Source organism: Vigna umbellata, chromosome 3 (assembly GCF_029865625.1).
Source record: "Vigna umbellata cultivar VRB3 chromosome 3, Vumbellata_1.0, whole genome shotgun sequence".
In the NCBI taxonomy this organism is placed as follows: domain Eukaryota; kingdom Viridiplantae; phylum Streptophyta; class Magnoliopsida; order Fabales; family Fabaceae; genus Vigna; species Vigna umbellata.
This window is the reverse complement of record NC_142167.1, coordinates 18,982,788-19,004,086: the sequence shown is the minus strand read 5'-3', so window position 1 is coordinate 19,004,086 and position 21,299 is coordinate 18,982,788. Positions and strand designations below refer to the sequence as shown.

General features: G+C 32.2%; 1 protein-coding gene and 1 non-coding gene across 6 annotated transcripts; both read right to left on the bottom strand.

Moving 5' to 3' along the window:
* Positions 1–122: 122 nt before the first annotated feature.
* TRNAT-UGU (transfer RNA threonine (anticodon UGU)) lies at positions 123–194 on the bottom strand. Its single transcript has one exon. It is a non-coding gene; the product is annotated as a tRNA-Thr (tRNA).
* A 1,163-nt stretch (positions 195–1,357) lies between these two features.
* Positions 1,358–20,598, bottom strand: GCN2 (protein kinase family protein). 5 transcript variants are annotated; one of them, XM_047305317.2, is made up of 29 exons: positions 20,196–20,588; positions 20,011–20,079; positions 19,474–19,533; positions 19,270–19,375; positions 18,697–18,801; positions 17,984–18,373; positions 17,000–17,131; positions 16,828–16,914; positions 16,633–16,719; positions 16,444–16,549; positions 14,920–15,031; positions 13,048–13,102; positions 12,629–12,798; positions 11,635–11,819; positions 9,416–9,564; positions 9,043–9,292; positions 8,408–8,687; positions 8,213–8,306; positions 6,979–7,059; positions 6,724–6,780; positions 6,029–6,160; positions 5,861–5,944; positions 5,612–5,720; positions 5,390–5,526; positions 3,119–3,226; positions 2,572–2,657; positions 2,304–2,406; positions 2,095–2,217; positions 1,358–1,856 (listed from the first exon to the last, which is right to left on the bottom strand). In XM_047305317.2, the coding sequence occupies exons 1-29, from the start codon at positions 20,330–20,332 to the stop codon at positions 1,746–1,748; spliced, it is 3,705 nt and encodes a 1,234-aa protein (XP_047161273.1). In that variant the 5' UTR covers positions 20,333–20,588; the 3' UTR covers positions 1,358–1,745. The 5 variants fall into 5 exon arrangements, with proteins under 5 accessions (XP_047161273.1, XP_087965172.1, XP_087965173.1 ...); XM_088109046.1 differs by lacking the exons at positions 20,011–20,079; positions 20,196–20,588 and adding exons at positions 19,647–19,689; positions 19,777–19,872; XM_088109047.1 differs by lacking the exons at positions 5,390–5,526; positions 5,612–5,720 and having other exon boundaries at positions 20,196–20,590.
* Between the last annotated feature and the right edge of the window lie 701 nt (positions 20,599–21,299).

Sequence of the window (21,299 nt, the reverse complement as noted above, 5' to 3'; positions counted from 1 at the left end):
ATATTATTTTCTTTTGTCATATTGAACACGGGTAGATTTTCAAAATAAAGGAAGCAAAAGCAGAATTTATTTATCATTTTTTAATAAAGAAAAAAGTAGAGAAGAAAACAAAAATATAATTTTGCCCTCACGCAGGATCGAACTACGGACCTTCAGTTTACAAGACTGACGCTCTACCACTGAGCTATAAGGGCCCTTTGTTAATTATTTTAACAATTTTGAATATGATTCTTTTAACTTGACTTATGTATGAGTGTTAACCTTTTTATTAAGTATTTTTAAACAACTTTCTTAAGTTATAACCTCTTTATTAAGTATTTTTAATTATATTTTTATTAAAATTTTTATTTATTAAATATTCAAATTTTTATATTTTTTTATTGAGTTTCTATTTTATTAATTTATTTGTTAATTGACTCATGTTAGTCATTATATTAAGAATGGAAAGTTTTATGATTAATACAAAATGATATTGTAATTAATATAAAATGTTTACTGATTTTTTTTTTATTAAAAACATGTTGATGAATTCTTTTTCAATGAGATTCGTTAGGGAGAAATTATATAAATCGATTTGAATCATATAAGCAACATCACTTTTTAATTTAAAATTTTAAGACATTAGGTTTATAAATATCTTTTTCTTATATGATGTTCAACTTAGACTCATTTAGATTATTTGCAACAGTCTCTTCTTCAACTTCAAAAGTGATTCTCTTTCATATGATATATTTCTCAATAACCTTTACTAGTCACCAAGATGAACTACCAACCTTGATACTGCTAATGTGTTTTTTGTCGATTGATTTATTAAGAAGAGATTATATATATATATATAAAACTTGAGTTGAGATTCAAACCACTTTAAACTTAAAATTTTCATATATGGTGTTTAACTTATATTCAAATTTGGATTAGTGATATTGTTTTTTGGAAATTATAAAACATTAACTGATAAAAGTCTATTTTGGTGATTGTATGCTGCATATTGGAAAGGACATTCCAGTGGACTTCAAAATTGTATAGTTATAAGACAAATATTAGAGAATACATTTATATTGTTTCCAAAATGTTATGCCATAATAAAAAAATATTATAGAATATTCTAAAATGATTAATCCAAAAATTAATTCCGATGTTGTTCGGTGTCCTTGTTCCAAAAAATTTATATCATTTTTTAAAAAACTGAACTTTTAAAATGTCATTTTCGTTGGCTAAATGCGTAAAATAAAATAGGAAAATCCTGGACACTAAGACTAAAGTAAGCATCCCATAGTGAAATATGGATGAACAGAATACAACTTTTATGTAAGTCCCTACAATACTATGTTGAGATTGAAAATCTAATCATTCTATAAGTATCAAACACTTATTCAGTTTCATTTCATAAAAACCAAAGGTTAAAATACTCATGTAATGTAAAAAGGAAAAAAAAAGTTACAATGGGTCATCAATAGCCACTATTTACAGGGTTTTTTAAGCACAAAAGGAATTACAACTACTCATATACTATGTACATACTTACATCATTGGAAGTCACAACCATGCACAAGGGAAGAGAGGGAAGGGCGGTGACAGCTGCAAAACTGATATACACGAATTCTCTTCTACAGTTCTACATTTTGAAAAGTGAAAAATGGAAGGCATCCACGTTGATAATGTACAATTGCCGAAAATATTCAGTATGTAAAAACTCCCTCTATTAATGTTGAAGGCAAAGCAGTTGCATTTCTGTTAACATTCGATCAAATCCAAATGGAGGGATTTCTAAATTGTGTTGCCATGGCATCCGATAGAAACTTAACTAGGTTTTTTCTCTCCACACTTTTCTCCCTCTTATGTTCAAGGTGTCGAACCTGGAGGCCATAAGTAAATTAGTTAGCACTGCACATAACTTCTTCCTTGCAGAATTATTTGTATCTATAGCTAGAACAATGACCTAGTTCAGTTTGCATAGCTAACACACACACAAAGTCTGAGGTTTTACATGAAGTAGGAAGTCATGTAACAGAATTCTTTTAATGCAACAGTCCCTGAGATCAATAAAATCGCTATAGAACCACCCTTTGAGAATTGAATTGCAGAGAACATTACCTTAACAGAATCTGTCAAGGAGAAATCTGTATCTGCGATGATGACAAGGCATTTGATACCATGTTCATTAGCATACTCATACTGCTCCGTAAGACTGGGATCAGGGGTAGGAACGAATTCAGCCTGATGATATGAAACATGAGTGAACAGAAGCAATTCATAAAATAAAAAAAACAATAAGCAGATTATAATTGATTGGATATTTCAACCTTAAAGTTCTCCTCCCATAATTCCGCAACTAGCTCCATGCGCTCCACCAGGAGACCTCCTCCACCTCTAGAACAGACAAGAATATTGGTGGTGCCTTCGTTTCTGAAACAGTTGAGGAAAACCAACTAATCAAGCTTTATCTATGGTCTGCATGTGTTAATCTATAAATTAAAAATGTAACTGAAAAGATAATAACCCAAGTGTCAAGGATTTATTAAAATGTTAAAATAACATGACCTAGGAAAGTGTAAGTTGAAAGACAATGACCTATTGGGCTTGATATCTACAGGACAATTCTGAATTATTGTCTCCAGTGCAATGCTAGTCCCCACACCAGTGGGAGGATTTCCTTTCTAGATAGCAGAGAAGACATGTAAGAAACAATATAAAACTCACAGTGAAAAGAAACTTTAAGTTGTCTAGAACTGCAAGAAGCAAACACGTCAAAACTGAAGCACATGCAAGTGAAACATAAGACATCATCAGTAACAGATCATTGACATCATAAGTTTTGGAAAAGGTTAAGATCAATACATATATATATCTGGAGCATGAAGGACAAACCTGAACAAGAGGTGTTGGTGCTTTTTCAAATTCAGGCCAAAGAGTTTAAGCATGACAAGTTTATAAATAGCACAATTTGTGATTCAAGCAAATTGAAATTGAATTCTATAATTGTTAATGCATAGGCACACATGATTATTGCACATTCTAAAATGTCTAACATTCAGAGAAATACAAAAAGAAAAATAGGATAGAATATACAAGCCATCTCAAGGTCAATCAGAAAAAAAAAAGTGTGAGCATAACCTACAGAGTCACTTCTCCACAGCTGATGAAGCAAGTAGTCATATCGACCACCAACAGCCAGCAAGGCACCTTCAGAGAGAGATCCAGGACTGTTCTCCTTCCTTAAGTATACCTTCCAAGACAAGTTCAACTTCATCAGAATCACTAACACATATTCTAGCCTTTCTTATCCATGATATGCAATTCCAAAGAACCGTCAAGTAATAAAAATATTTTAAAAATTAAATGTACCCAGTTCTTTATCAAGAAAAAATGCAAAATTTATGGAACATTGATAACCTTTTTCACAAATATTCCATGGTTTTCCTAATTATAACAATTTCATAAAAATATACACAACAGATATCTTGATGATCTTTTTCACATGGAATGCTAGATGTTGAAAACACTAGTGAAAACCAAGTGAGGAAATAAACAAAGGTGGATAATAAAAACTGACTCGTTGATTGATGGATTCAAGTTCATTCTTCTTTCATATAAAACAATATAACCAGAGGCCTAGACTGATAATTATTACTCGACAAGTTGAACTCCATACCAACAGTTTGATACGTCTTTAGTTCTGATTAATTATCCTTTATAACAACTGTTTCATTTCTTTTCCAGTATAACCCAAGCAGTGTTGGACACTTGTGAATATAAAAGATGAAAATAGAATATCAAGTTTTATTCACTATCCACTGGATAATAACTGAGGCTATTAAATAGCATTACAGAAGTATAGAAAACTGTAAAACTGACTATGCAGATATCTAGCTAGCGTTTCCTAATAATACGATGGACTTATTCAAAACCTAATGGTCCTTAATCACGTGGGACCACTATATCACTTATTAACAAGCAGACTATGGTTTACAAAATGACATAAGCGAGCAGCATCATGAAATTATTATACCCTTATATAATTTTAATTGTTCGTTATGTGGCACTTGAATCAAGATAAGTTCGTTCAATCTCAATCATTTTTTATAGGTTTGATACAGTTTACAAAAGAAGGAAAAGAGAAGGTAGTTAGTATAGTTGTAATTACATAACTGTAACAAACTATTATAAATAGTATTATTAGGTGAGCAGCTTTTTTGGGAGGAAGAGAAGGAAAAGTTCAGGATTATTGTGGAGAGTGAGATTCTCTCGAACAACCTCTGAGGAAAATATGTTGTAACATTCTAAGCCCTTTCTATGCCTATTACATTGTAGGTGCAGAATTGGAAATAAAGCAATAGATTTATATGACAGAGTCTTGTTTCCAGTTATACTTTTCGTGGTTCTATCAATTGGTATTCAGAGCTTCTTTCTTGACCCTGTGGTAGCTGTGTGGGACATGGTGAATACAAGAATGGAATCAAGATTGGAAGGGCTGGAAAAGATAGTGCAAGATCATGATAGAGCAGAAAAGGAACATCACGAGAGTTTCCAACAGCTCGAGAATTTGATTAGCAGACTTGCGGTAGTTTTGGAAAAGATATCTTATGGTGGGAAACCATCTGACGACTCATCCAAAGTGAATGAAAGAATTGGACCACGAGCAGAAGAAGATAGGGGCCATCCGAATTCTCATTCACGGTGGAGGAAACTTGATGTTCCTGTCTTTGCAAGTGAAGAAGCTTATGGGTGGACAAATAGGCTGGAGTGGTATTTTCGGTTGAAGGAGGTAACTGAAGAAGAAAGAATGCAATTGGTGATGATTGCTTTGGAAGGAAAGATATTAAATTGGTTTCAATGGTGGGAAACATGTAACCCCAATCCCACATGGGACGCTTTCAAAGTTGCAGTAGAAGGAAGGTTTCAACCCACTATGTTAAAAAATCCTTTTGAAATTTTAATTGGATTACACAAACTAGTACAGTCGAAGATTACATAGCAAGTAGCATCACTAGTCACCAGGGAGGGCAGCCAGTTGTTTCTCTCCAAATTTAAGCCAAATTGGAAAACTAGGTAGAAAAGAATAGCTTGGAAGAGTGCAGATAGATACAGACAACGTAAAATAATTGTAGAAACTAGAATGCAAGATATAAATGTTGCCTTTGCATTACTCAATCTTCAATCATTGTGTAATGCCTAAGAAGGTTATTGAGGGATACAAGCTATTCATATACAGACACAGTATCTCCAACTCCAAGTCTCCGGACCAATCCAGCAGTTCATATTTAGAAAAGACAAATCACAAATAAGGATTGAGAAGTGTTTGCTACAAAATGCAATCTTGGTGTTGATAAAATATAACAAAGGTTTAATAGTTTAGGGGAAAAAAGAAAAAATTATAAGATTATGGTACCTGAAAAAACAAATCTCTGTGATAACTTTCAGTTGGTGGCATTAATGCATCAATATATATATTTTTTTCAATCTTCCATATTCTCAGGAGACTGACAAGCTCAGACAACTCATCAAGTACCTTGAATGTACGTTTATCTGCAACAGTTTACTATTGCCAGTAAGAATGAACTTTCTTCTCTCACATATATAGTACATTACAATCTAACTATAAGAATAATACCAGATGGAAGAGCTCCTCTTAAACGGGGGAGTGCATGATCTGCAGATCCACAAAATCTTAAACCTACAGTCTGTAACCTATTTACCTTAGCCTCTGCTAAATTCAGTTCCTGAAAAGTATTAAAATTAACTGAATAATTTCATTTAAAACTGTTTTCTTTCAACATTATAGTTAACAAAATGAAACTAAAACAACCCAACAATACTAATTGTAGCCAAAGATGCAAGATTTCCTTACAAATTTTCTTACCTGCAAAAGCTGCCGCCTTATCACGACCCATTTTGATTTCCTTTCTGAGGATTGTGGGCGTAAAGAACCCATCAAGGAGAGAAGCTTCGGAAAATTAAATATGGTTATACTAGATACCCACAAACTTAATAATCTAGGCCATATGACTGCATCACTGAGACTACATACCTCTGCTACTTTGAGTCTGTGTTCTACCTTGACTCCAGTCCATGACCAAATTGCATCCAGAAGGTCAGCATGGTTGAGATGAATGTCACATGAATCTGCATGAAAAAAACAAGTGACTACGTCCCTTGTGACCTGTAATACAATTAGTAAATAAGCTGAAGTTTAGTATACCACAAAATGGTCAAACATCATACAAAACAAGTCTGAAGGATTTCAGCTCAGAATGAATAAATTTTATGTTGGGCAGTGAAGATTCTGTCTTTTGAGATTCAATGTCTTCTATTTCCTTGTTTCCTTAGTCATGTATTTCCTTGTTTACAAGGATTTATTATCTTCACATATTTAGATTAGGAAAGCTTCTTTAAATAGTATACATTATCTATTCCCTAAAACATGGGGATCCAAATGTGAAGTGATTATAATATAAATTCATATGGCTGAGAACTAATATTTCAAGCAATATAGTCATATCTGAAGTTTTATTTCAAAAACAATATAAAAAAGGACAAATTTATTTACCATGGAATGAAATCTAGGACTTGAGCTTCAACTGACAACCAAGTTGTACAGCTAACTATTGAGCATCATAATGCTATCATTGATAACTACTTATAACGACTTGCAGAGCTTAATAAAAAAGAAAACAAAACCAGAGTGAAATAGAAAATCTAACAATATGCAGTAGAAAATTTGACCTTTATGACCTCTGCTTCTGTCAATGCCGAAGTGCCACCAATAATGTCAAAATCCCCCTGAGGGAAATGATTTGAACAGGCAACAAGATTTGTAGGAAAGTTCCATGAAAAAACATCACAAACCACCATAGAATACATGAGGAAACCCAACAAAGGAAAATGATCAGATCTCATTTGTAGAGTTCCCTCAAATTGATTCGATAAAAGAAAGGAACAATAACAAAAACTCATCAGAAATAAAATGTGGAATAGTACCTGAAGGTAGCGATTTGGCGATGAATGTCCAACTGCTCTTCTAAAGACATATGATATCTCATACCGTTTAAATGAAGATTTCTACATATCATGTAAATTTGTTTCACATTCAATACTTATGCCGTGCAGAAATCCAGAATAAATAATAGAGAAGCAATTGAAAAACTGCCAAGGACATTATATTTCTTTTAGATGCAGTTCAAATATTAAAATTTCTTCTACCTCTACATATTATACTTCTGTTGCATGGGGCAAAGATGATATGAGCAACACTACAGAAAAGTAAAAAAACTGCATCTGTAAAATTCTTGTTTTGACATTTTCAATTTAGAATTTTTACGAACAGCATTAGGCTGTGCTGTGATTGGTTTGATTTCTTTTTATATGATTTGAAAATTTAATCTCGTGTTTGGAACTTACTATGAAAAATCGGATTATTGAATCTTATTTTTGGAACCTCACAATACCATAGAATTGATTTTATGTAATTTTATTACATTAATTGTTTACCCTTAATATAACATCTCTCATTGTGAAGCTAGGCTATTAGGCATGACTCCGATATAAAATTAAAAAGTTAGCATGGGTAAAATAGCTTATCTATTTAATGTCAAATCAAATCGAAACCAATCCCACCATATTTGAATGTACTCTTAAATCTAGAACATTAAAGTCCATGGGATCTAAATAAATTCATTTTCTATTTTCCAAATTACGAAGAACAATTTAATTTACATTTCAAACACACTCATAAGAACAATAAACTCATTTTGCTAACTCTATATCTTAACAGAGTTCCATTTAAGTAGGATTTAAGAAATCCCATAGCCGTTGTGTTTAAAGACCATCAACATCAGAGTTATTACCACTTACAAGCACAAAAGCACATTATATAGAAGACCAAGTTCTATGATCATTATTTTACATTACCACGTCAATCCACTAAAAAAATTTATGATGCAAAAATTTATGATGCAAAAGAATTTCAAAGTGAATCTTGAAGCATGGTTTATACATTAAATTTAATACTCAAACCACATTATTTTCTGTCTATTAAAAGCATATTAGAGAAATAGTCAAATAACTCTACACGAGTTTGCATCCACAAATCCAACATTACAACACCACCAAAAATACTCCTGCCTTTAATGGTATACCAGTTATTAAGAGATTGACCATCTTATATGCAATTGCCAAATTTAAACACAATAAAACTAAGCTAAATATTCAGTACCTGGTTAGATATAATCCAGTTCACAAACGGATAACGCAACTCGTGGCAAAGTTCAAGCATGTCTCCTCCATACGTCAGAAGTTTAACTGCATTTCTACTCAGCAAAAATAGAACGAAAAGAGAAATCTTATATCTAGGCTGACAAGTTCATAAACAATTGCCATAAGGCAGAAAATAAATTAAAAAGATATTGACCTATTAAACTGTGGACAATCTTCCAATAATCTCATTGTTGATATTTCAAGGTGCTTTGCACAATGCTGTCTAAAAATTTCCCTGCTCATATCTACAACATAATCCCGAACCTCTGTTTCAAATTCTGTGTACTGAATGGATGAACTGCTATCTCCAACTGATCCCAATCTACCAACCTGACGAACGTGTTTTGTGCTTAGCATCTCTTCGTCAAAGATAGCATTTAAAATTTTATCATATATGCTTGTATCCTCTGATTTCTGCATTGTTCTAAGGATATCTGAACATAGAGAATTAAAAGTTGTTCAGGAAAATGCAAGGTACTTTAAAAAAAAGTCCCAAACGGCATGTAACTCTTAGATGCCAACAGTCTGTACCAATAGTGACATTTTAATTTGCATTATTAACTGCACTTACCAAGATCATCAAATTGTTTCTATATTTGTACTCCTAGGCACTCAAAATGTTTCAGATTTTTGGAAAAAAACTATAACCAAATGTTGTATTATATAGATAGCTAACCTCATCTAATAGGATTAGGAAATGAATTAGTTGACTGATAACAATGCAATATGTAGGTTTTATATGAGAATACAGAGTATCAGAATGCACAAAAAAATGTCATAATCACTTGCCATCCAATAATTCAGACTCCATTCGCTGAGGAAATGCATTTTGCAGAAGTTCTGTGGCAGAAGGGCGATCTGAAGGAGCTGGAGACATTAACTGCCTCAGTAAGGATTCCTGTTCTGGAAATTCAGCAATCCAAATTGGTGGAACTTCCCCTTTCTGTTTCAAATCAGATAAAACAACGTGTCTCTCCATTGCTGTCCCAAATGGGTGCCAAAGCTCAAAGAAAACCACTCCTAAGCTGTACATATCAGCCTATAACCCAAATAAACTCAAGAATCACATGATTTGGAATAAATCAACAGATTATATGGGTGCATAGATGTAAACAGGAATCAACCAACTGATTAGAATAAAATAATGATGAATGCTATGAACCTTTTCATCAATCTTGGGCCATCCTTGCTCAATTTCAGGAGCTGTATAGAAATATGTCCCCACTTGTCCAGTGCCATCAATGGAAACTCCAGTTGCATCAGCAGTGTGGCCCACATCTTGATCCAGCTGCTCTAACTTTAAGAACTTGGCTGGAAAAGGGGGAAAGTAGAAAAATTGATGTTGCATCTAAAAACAACCATCACTCCCTTCCAGAATTGAATGTTTAAACTATTATATGGAATAATTCTATATGATTTTTCAATTAAAAAGTAGGCAAACCATATTGAGATGGGTGGAAATAGGTCATGTAGTGGCAGGGCTTTGTTCTCCATGGAGGGGACCTTAGCCCCCCTCCAATTTTTTTTTAATATATATATATATATATATATATATATATATATATATATATATAAGTAAAATAATTTATTTTAATTTTAGTATATTTTATATATTTAGCACCTTCAAAAATTTTACACATCAGTTTTGGCACATCCAAAATATCTTCTCAAGATCTGCGACAAGGCCTACGGCTTGGCTTACACAGATCCAGGCCAGGCCAAGTTAATTTAGGAAATAAGGCAGGCATTTAAAAATGTGAGATCATACACTATTCAGAGAGTCTTTTATGTCCAATATATATATTGGTCCATTTAAGCAAATATTTAGTATTATTAATATATTAAAATTGTTATAATATAAAATTATTCATTTATTTACCTTTCTTAATTATTGAGCATGTTGACTCACTTAAAAAATAAAACTTGTAAGATTATATAGAGATAATTTTATATTGTGTATAAGGACTTTATTACAAAATAAGTTTAAATAAGCATTTATTATTGTATATTATATACATGTATATACATTATTATGGATAATATATATACAGAATAAATATATTACATAATAATATAAGAAAATGGTAATTATTAATAAATTTAATGAGGCCAATAGTACAATAATCCCATTGGCCCTTTAAAGGTTTTATAACAAACTTAAATAGATTAACAAGTCAGACTAGACTTTCATGTAGGTTAGGTGAGACTTTCATGCAATTCAGACCAGACCTTAGAAAAGCCCTAATCCTCTGTTCGTTTCAGCGGATTTCCCTGTAGATGGGATTTAAGAAGATGAAAATGCGGGATTTTTTTTGTTCGCTTGAAAAGAAATGAGGGTGATACTGCGGATGGAAATGAGGGATTGTTTACCAACTCCCATCTCTCATGTCAGGAGAGATTTGAAGGGATTTGGTGTAATTTTATTATATTACTCTTATGGCTTTAATAATAATAATAATAATAATAATAATAAAATAATTATTATAATAATAATAATAAAATAATAATAATTATAACAATAATAATAAATAGTAATAATAATAATACAATTTTTTCATATTAAAAATTAATTTTTATTTTTTTCTTTTCTTATAATAATTTTTAGAATTATATATAATATTAATAATTATAATTTTATATTATTTTTACTATTAAATATATTTTAATAATCTTCAATTTTTATTAATTAAAATCTTTAATTTTTACTAATTATAATATTAATAATTATCATTTTATATTACTTTAATAATTAGGGGTATTTTGGTAATCTTTCATTTCTATTCATTAAACAATTTTTTTTATTTATAACATCAATCAAATCCTACACTAATTCTCATAAACTTTACTTCCAAATCCACTCTCAATTACCTCCAAATCCACTCAAACAAACAACAAAAAATTCACCCTCAAATCCTCTCAAATCCATCCACTCACTCTCCCCCAAATCCTCTCCTCCAAGTGAACACACCCTAAAACAAGTAAATAGGATAGAGTTAGACTTAATTTCTTTAGTGAAGGTCAGAGGTACCTACCAAAGTGTGGTCTGGCCTAGCCTATTTCCACTCTAAGAAAGGTAAGCCACTGCTGTGTAAACAGGTAGAATAATAATCCAGGGAAAAAATTGCATATATATGCAGGTATTTACTATTGATCCTAAACACAAAATTAGAAATGCAACTTTGATAAACAAACTTTGTGCGTGCAAACTAAGACCAGAATATATAAACAAATTTCTCGGCCTATAAAAAGTTCTGAAAAATTCATAAGCACCATTCACACACATTGAAGGTATCCATTGTCACAATAAGCAAGATAGAGTAAATATTTGAAAAATACAGAAAAGAGAAAGAAAATAAACATGTAATGTAATCAGGATCTTACCAAGACCAAAATCACCAATTTTAATATCATTGCGAGCATCAAAGAATATGTTATTTGGTGTTAAATCCCGATGAATTATTCCTTGTGCATGTATGTGTGCCAAGCCTTCCACTATTTGACGAAAGAAATGCCAAGCCAGTTCTTTGTCAAAATGATCGTATGATTCAAATTTCTGGCGAAGAGTCCTTTATATCCGACAAATCCACCCACAAAAGAAAAGGAATGAAATGTAGTGAATACAACAATAATGAGAGGGCTTGTGAGTTTGTGCTTGCGTGTAATACAGTATCCAACGAATTTGGGAACTACGTAGTCTCTACTCTACTCCCATTCCTACCTATTTGTAGAGTCAATAAGATTCTAGGCTGAGGCCAGGATATGTGACAGTAAAATTGTCTAGAGACTTTGATTTTACTCATTATTAATTTGCACTAGAAAACTGTGCTAGTCAATCAGAGATTTTAAGAAAACTGCAGATACAGACTATATCCTTTGAAGACAAAGTAAGACCATTTCATTCCTTTGTCAGTTAGACATTCCTCGGATCGTGGGATTTAACTTTAAATTCATTTGTTTCTTTTTCCTGTTCTGCATTAGGTTTTAATGCATATAGCTCACACACAACTATTGGTGTATCATTCAGTATGAATAAAATCTCTGTTTTGGAAATTATGATATTTGCAAATATAACTCCCAAGACTCTAATCAGCCACAAACTGAAAGGCTGTTCGTTATATCATTATATCATTTATATATAGTCAACTGGGTAACATTAATCAAAGGATCAATTGACTTAAAATCCTAAATTGTTGCACAAAGGAAAAAAGAGCAATTCTATGCTTCTAAATAATATTTCCTTACCATACCTAGAAGGGGGCGAACACTAGACTTGAAGCATACACAAAGGATGGGTTTTTGACAAGCTTATTATCATTGAAGTATGGTCCCACAAATAAATTGGAATGCAAAGAACAGAACTTACTGAAAATCTTACCTGGGACAGTATTCCATTTGTATATAAAGGTAAGTTGATTCAAGCTGTTTCTCATGCCCAAAGACATCATTGGAAGTTGCAGCGGTAAAGCTGAAAGTAGAGCTTAGTGTAGTCTTTGAACCCCAACCAGAATCACCAGAAGAATCAGAAACTCCAGTTTCAAACCATGCCTGGAAATTGTATGGTTATACAATGTGGAGATAGATAAAGGAAAGGTTATATATGTATCTCTACTCATTGACTCTACCAGAAACTGTATCCTCTTGGAATATAATTAAAGCAGTATCCTCAACAAATTACTATATTGAAAAATAACAAAAAATTCAGTTAATACAGAATCAGAAGGAAATAATAAATTAAACAAGAAACAGAAAATGTTTCAATAGTAAAAAAATGGCCACAAAAGGAGAAAGTTCTACCTGATAATACCGAACGACATGTTGATGCTGTAAACGAGAAAGTGTAGCTACTTCCCTGATTTTCACACAATAGATAAACAAGAAATGGAAATAAAAGATCTATCTGGAAAACAGAAGAAAAGATGGAAGAATGAACAAAACAGACAGCAGTCAAATGACATTATTTTTCCCATTCTCTATTTCAACGAATCCCGTCTGCATCTTCTGTTAAACTGTTATACATCCTTTCTTCTGGCTCTAAGATCTATAAATCAAATAAATCTTATCTTGGTTCCTTTGCTATGATTAAAGATGCAAGAGAAACTAGTTAATGCAGCTATTCATGGCTTGATTAATTTTGAGAACACAATTTAAGGAATAAAGGATAAGCAGTAATCAACATTATTAATGAGACTGAAAGAAAGATTAAGTAGTGTTTGGGCCAGCTTATTTCTAAATTTTCTTCTCCTCAAAGGAGAAGCTGAGTCAAACATAAACGTTTATATATATGTTAGCAGGAGTGGCTTATGTGCAGCTTTTCTACATAAGGCAAAGTTCGATTCCATTTAACTTTTTACTATTAATATTGTGGAGATTTTATTTGTCTCAAATTTTTATAATTGTGAGCGGTAGTATCAACTGGGTACATGTAGTAGAATATTTTGTATATGAAGAAGATGAAGAATGCAAGTTAACTTCTAAAGCATCATTCACAATATATACAAGAATATAAAGGATACTTGAAAGTGCTATAACAACTTTGTGCATCATCATTAAAAAAATATGAATTAAATTATTTTTAAAAAATTTAAAAACAAAACTATTAAACATTTGTATTTTAACATTTTATTTTAAAATACTATTATGAAAACTAAATTTAATTGTTATAGCATATCTTATTTTATATATATGTTTTATGATTTGACAAGATAAGTAGTTTTAAATAAAATTAAATCTTTTAAAAAAAGATTAAACTACCGTTAATTTAAAAGCAAATTTAGGCTAAAAAAGGTAAAATTTAACAAACAACTTTTACTTTTCATTTCAAGTTCTTAATTTTTAATTTATCTTTAAGTAACTAACAGGTAAAACTGAAGTTGGGCCAAACATACCATTGCATCTTGGAACAATAATTGTAGTGACAATAAAATCATAGATGGCCCACTAAGACAGGTAGATGAAATACAAAATTGTGAGGAAACAAAGTGTCATGAAACCACACGTACTACAATACATTAAGGAAACCAAATTCACTGATCTCTATGAAAAAAAAGAAGAGAGAAAATGTTGACAACTTAACAAGATTAGTTTACTAGGACATAATCAAACACCACAACAATTAATATTTTTATCAGATTATCAAACTTTTAACAACCAACCAGACTTCCCAATACCCATACGATAAATATCACGTATTTTAAGTCAGAACAAAAATCAACCCCAGACTTCTAAAGAGGATCAAGTTTCAACAAATCTGCTTACAGCTTCAAAAAACATGTTCCATAACCTCAAAATTAATCATAAATTTTAGCATGCAGGAATTGAATTAGAAAGAACAGATGAACAATCCAACCCACTTTCTTAAAAGAAATTGAAGATGTAAAACAATTAAATTGCATAAAATTTTCTAATATTATACAATATGGTTACAATGTAATTTACTGTGATAATCATGCATTGAATTATTGTTATTAGTGATACAAACGCATATTCACAATATTTAACAGGGAAAAACAAGGTGAGGAGGGAGTTTAATATTTCATAGAACCTATAAAATGCCTTGGAAAAAGGACAACTAATTTGTTCTAAACAATATATATTAAGATCAGAAGTGAGTAACAGTTAGTGTTGCCAAGGGTCTAACTAGCTCCTTCCGAGCTCATTAAGGTTTACCTTAGTATTCGGTCAGGCATGCTTTTGTCCTTAAGGCGAATTCTCTTTACTGCATATTGCCTTCCGTCAAGTTTATTTTTGCACAGCACAACATGACCAAAACCACCATGACCTGTTTCAAAGGCCAAGTAAAACTTTTACAACAGAAACATAAAGGTTTAATTGCACTTTTAGGCCCTTTATTATAACCAATGTCCAATTCTGGTCCCCAATATTTTTTGTTAAATTTTAGTCCTATTAATTTAATTATTGAATTAAGTCCATCTATCAGTTTTATATTCTTAAAGCTCCAAATGTCATTTTCTTCTCAAAATCTCTGAATTGAATCATTTAAATCATTCAAAATTTTGCTGAAAATCCACCAAAAGAGACTTCATATTTGGTCCAAAATACGAAAATTTTAAATCTTTTCCCTTCACAACCCTAAATTCATATCCTACAAATTTCTAGCATTTTAACTTTTCATAACATTCTTTTCTCCTATATGTGTGCTAAACCTTTAATTATTTGGTGAAAAAAAAAATCATTTCAGAGTTTAATAGAAAAGAAAACTGATTGGAGAATTTGGTTGTAAAAATTTAAAAATTTAGAGGATTAAATTCAAGCTTGTTAGATATATCGCGTCTTATGTTAATTAGGGAAACATAGACTTTTGCTATTGTTTGATATTGGTAGATATTGTTGATATTGTTTTTAACATTATCTTCTATTTACAATATTTATGTTTGGTTGTCATTGTGGGAGTCACACACTCACACATTAGTATTAGTTGATGGATCAAAAATGAAATTAGGTAAAAATGAGAAAACCTAATTAACCACTCGACAACACACTATTTCATCCGATAGTCATAAAAGAAAGAAGCACTATTTTCAAAGATGCAGCTGAAGTGTAATAAATTAATTTTTTTTGTTTCCAGGGACGGGCAGGAAAGGGTTACATCGGCACTCATTTGCAGCCCAAAGTCTCACATTTGAAGAAAAGGAATAACAGTATAAAAAATTGAATTACTTTCTAAAATCAGAAATTTCAATTTAGAAAATGAACTTTAAGTTTAATTCAATCTCACAAAACCGACTAGTAAAATAAGGTCTACACCCACTTATATACTATAATATGGTAAGATCTGTAGTCAATGTGGGATCTCCAACACACTTTCCACATCGAGTACTGGACTTCTCGTGTGTGAGATTAGATATTTGTGGATGGTTTGATAGCAACTTAATAAGGAGTGACATGATATGCCCAAAAATCATTATTAGGATAGGCTTTGATGCCATCTTAGAAAGTAGACTCCTCACAAAATTGGTTTCTAAGGTGAGATTGAGCTATAACCGGTTGATCTTTAGTTAATCTGAGATCTCTAACCCTATTTTTTCCAAAGCTATATCTGGAATCACTCCTCTTATAATTTCCAAGGAACATAATGTGCAAGAACTCAAAATCATCTAAAAAAAAGGTAAAACTACAACAGAAATTATACATACACATAACTCAAAATAGAAATTCATGACATTCGTTTACCTAGAGGACGCAGCTCCTCAAAGTCATTCAAATATCGTGAAGTATGGGAAATTGTGTTCGAGCCTCCAAGATCAGGGTTCCAAAATTGAGATATTCTCGATGAAGCCTAGACAATAAATATATAGATGAAATAAGTAACAAGAAATATAGTGGTGAGAAATGGATCAAATGTTCCAGTGATTTGCCAACCAGGTGTTTGTGGAAAACACGATCAAATGTTTTGTTAAAAATGGATGGTGATTTAGATGCCATATCACGTGCTGAATCAGAAATGATCTGGGAATATAACTCAAAAGGATTAGGATAACTGCAGAATAGACATTATCTAAAAATTAAAGCAATAATATATTTTTATTTTTTATGAACCGGTGATCTTTTTTGTACCCCTATATTATACAGCTCTGTTACCACTTGTGGCAAACAGTCAGCCAATGATCCATTAGAAGCACAAACAAGGCGAAGCATGTGAACCTAATACAAAAAAGAAGAAACCCAAATCAATGCTGAGCAGAATTCTCATGTGAAGTGAAGCTGACAACAGTAATTAGAATTTTACCATTAGTATATCCTTTTCAATTGTTTGAGATGGTTGATGATGAGGCAAGAAGTCAGAAGGCAGAGCCTTTGGAGACTCACTTTCATTAATACCGTCATTATCTTCAGTTGTATACTTATCAACAATAAAATACTGCAGGTGTAAAGATAGAAAATGAAGGATTTGACACAAACAAATGTCTCAAAGAGATACAAGCCAATTACAATAATACCAAGAGTAACAATGACATAATTTCTAAATTTCATTTAAACATGAAACATTTGCCATCCACCGAAAGAAAGGAGGCACAGTTCATTAATTCAAGGAATTTCATCATAAAAATCTGTGTTGAGTTATCTTTGTTAGGTAAATTGGAACAAAGCTGGACCTATCTGATGAACTGTTGCAAGAAACTAAAGTTATCAATTCAGGTAGGGTCTGGGTAAAAGAGGCCATCTAGGCAAGGCTTTTCTGATGAAGACTAACATGAATAGGTCTGCAAAAGCCTGGCATAGGATGACATATGCAGATATACAATAATTTCGTCCAATTATAAAATTACCATTTTTTTCATATTTTTAACTCATTGTGCAATGATTTCAAACATCAAACTCACATATCTAACAACAACAACATCGAACCCTTCCCCACCAGGTGGATCAACCACGTGCAAATGACACCATCATGTTTTGTGATACATAAATGTTTAGTAACATTTATTATTTATTCATGTATCATATCTTTATTACTAGAAGATATCAAAGTTTCTCTGTTTATTCTATTGACTTTACTTTCTAAACATAAATAAATCAATCGCATTGTTGTAGAAACAGACAATTTAGGCTAAATGCTTCTCTATTTCCTATAGTTTAACAACAATGAGTCCATCTAAAATTATTGCCCTAGCCAAAACATTAATGTAGAAGACATGGAAACAAAAGAAAACAATAGACTTAAATAAAACAAGCAGTACATGGAACTTATGAGAACAAAATCATATATTACCTCTTTCTCACCTTCATTATCGTTTCCTACAAAATCCTCCTCTGATGATGTACTTGAACTAGTCAAAGATAAACTACTTTTGCTATCTTCAATAACTTCTTCGACAGTACCTAATTCGGCAGGATGTTCTTGCATAACTAACGGCATTTCCTTACTACTAAATTTCTTCTCATGAGCCTCAAAGCGTTGTTTTGAGCCATCTAAATTAGACAAGGGAAGAGAAGAACTTTTCCTGGCAGTTTCATCCATTCCAAAACCCCAACTCCACGTTTCTCCATAGCCACTGAAAAGGTCTATGAAACCATAAACAAAGGAACCCTTCTTACTTAAAGATGTCTTATCCTTGGTAAACATTTCTTCATTGCTTTCCACAGTTGAATGTAGAAGCTTCTACAGATGGAGGACAAAAACATGCTATAATCAATTTAAACAGCAAAATAACTTGATTTAGAGATGAATCATCAAAAGCTACATGCAAGCACAATTAAAATATAAAAAATTATAAAACAGATTCCGATCAAGCATTAGCAGCAATAAAGTAAAAAAGGCTCTTGGTTAATTTTGAAATTAAAAGGCATCAACAGTTCTACACTGACTTCATCAAACTTGTTTTTGTATTAAAATAAAAAGCAATGCTGTTATTGTAATAAAAAGCTTCAGAGAATAACAGTAGTTATTATATCTAAACAGAAAATATGGAATAGTGAACTCACAGAATCATTTGATATGCCAATTGGCTCAATACCAGAAAGAAATTCCTGAGCAGCCTCAACCAGATTATAGATCATTACTCGTCCCTCCCTAGCATTTAAAGTAGCCTGAGAAGGACAAGAACAAAGTGGAAAATGAAACATAAATACATTTTGCTCCTTCTCGAGGGGAAGTACAAGAGAGAGACCAGCAGCTATCACAAAAATGTACTGTGTTTTTATGATATATGTGGGGGTGATAAAGAAAAGGAGAAATACAACAAGAGGGGCAACAAGATACAACAAAAGCATAAAACCAGACCAAAAAGGAACGTATGGGGCCAAGGAGGAGTGGGGGGCCAGGGGTGGGGCTTTCAAGAATATGTCAAGGTTTCCCAGTCTCTCTGCATATTACAAGTAGCAAATCCACCTTTAGGTAACCTCTGCCCTTACTATATACTTTGGCACCCCAAGATATGGTTGCCTATATTTGCTTACAGTACTCTTAAGCACCAGAAGCATCAAAGCCCGAGTAACCACAATTTCATCCTTGACACAAATATGATCACAAAGCTAACAACAGCACAAGTGTTCGACCTGATCATGGAGGAGAGATAAAAGCTTATCAGTATCAGCTTCTGATAACCCTTTCTCCTGTGTAATCTGCAGCTTGGGACACTTGAAAGGATACCCAGGCAAGCACCTAGCAAGAAAGAGAAAGAAATGGTGATTGAGTTGGCAGCGAGTCAGCAACAAAGATCCCCTTAACAAAAAAAAGTAAGGGTCATTAACTAAACATACCTGACAACAAGAGCAGCAGAAACATCTAGATCTTCATAACCCATGTCCTTTGAGTAAGGCCTGTTCAATTTCATGCAGAAAACAACAAACAACAAGAGAGATCATTATTAGCAACATTAATTTATATATCAAAGTTTTTGTATGCACTATCAAAGTTTAATTGAGTAAACCACCATTATTGATCCCAAAAAGTGTATAATGTTGTCACATTAGTCCCTGATACCAAGAAAGTTTCAAATTAGTCTAAGAATTCATTCAAGTCCCCAAACTTAACCATTCATTGTCATCTTGGTCGCTAAATACCTGTCAATATCATCACTCATTAAACTTCTAGTTTCAAGGACTGATATCAGTGTTATACACCTTCACTAGCGTTAGATTTTATAAACCGTCAACTACTAAGAAAGCGTGATAGATATGATTCTGGAACCATCATTGTAAAACATAAGACAAAAGGCAAAATGTTATTGAGTGACTTGCATATAAATTATTTAACATAATATCACATGAAGAGAAAAAAAAAATCATAAGAAATACCTGAGCTTAATAACTATACGAGGAGGCGAGCCTGGAAGAACTTTGCAGTCTTCTTGGAAAATAGCGCATCTAAACAAGCAACAACACGTGCATTCATTTCATGTTAACGAATAAAACACATGAACTGCATAAAATTCAAATCCACGCTGATAGCTAAGCGCGTTGGAGCTAGAGAAGAAGCTTACACTGCGGTTATCTCTTCGGAGAGCTGGTCGTAATCGTCGGCGCCAAATTGAGAAGCGTGATCTTTGGACTGCGTTCTCCCCTTGCTCCGGCGACCGCTCCCGCCTCCGCGCTTCTTCTTCTTCGAACTGTGCCCCATTCTCAGCTGAATCCTATTCGGTTTCAATCAGCGCGGTGAAGAAGAGAGTCTTCGGTTTCGAAAACGATGAAACAGCGAATAAATAGTGATGGAGGTGGCGAGATTTGGGTCTTATATAGTGAGAGTGGTCAGAGATGAGCAATACTTTGGTGGCTTCATTCATCTGCACCAGCTGTGATTGATTTCGTTCCCCTTTCACATGCTGTAACGCAAAATTAAACTCTGCATAATGGAAATAACTAGTAATAGAGTTTCGAATTTGATGTTAGCACCACGACACTTTTGAACTTGTACACAAGTTGGTTGATTAAATCCAAAACAGAGGTTAATTAACTACGGAATAGGGTTAAAATCACAATTATGTCATCTTTTTTAATTAATTAAACCAATTTAAAAACTACAAGTCACGGTACAGAACATTGAGGAGATTTCAAGACATACTAAATTTTTATTATTTTCAATAATTTTTTATTATTTTCAATAATTTTTTACTAATAAACAAATATATTTGAAAGTACGTTTCTAACCTTTCTCTTAATTCTAGGATGTGTATGGGAGAATATATGATCGTAGACTCAGCTTACCTTGTAGATTAATACCAAATTAATAACTTAAACTACGTGATACATAAACAATGAAATGTCGATTTTTTTTTGCGTTAAAAGCTAAAATTACTCTCTTTTTTTTTACTAAAATTCATGAAAATGAAAAGGGTGCTATAAAATTCATATTTTAAATTTTTGAATGGCAGAATTTAGAATTTAGAATTTATTTTTACTATACAATTTAAAATATATTTGTATAGACTGAAATTGAATGTTTGTTAATATAACGACACTTGAAAATAAATTAAATGTGTAGTATTTGTTTCTTTAAACACTTGAAAGATGATATTTATAATATTAAACTTTTTAAATGGTAAAAATATAAATTTGTGAAAGAGTAAAATAAACATAGAATGTGTATA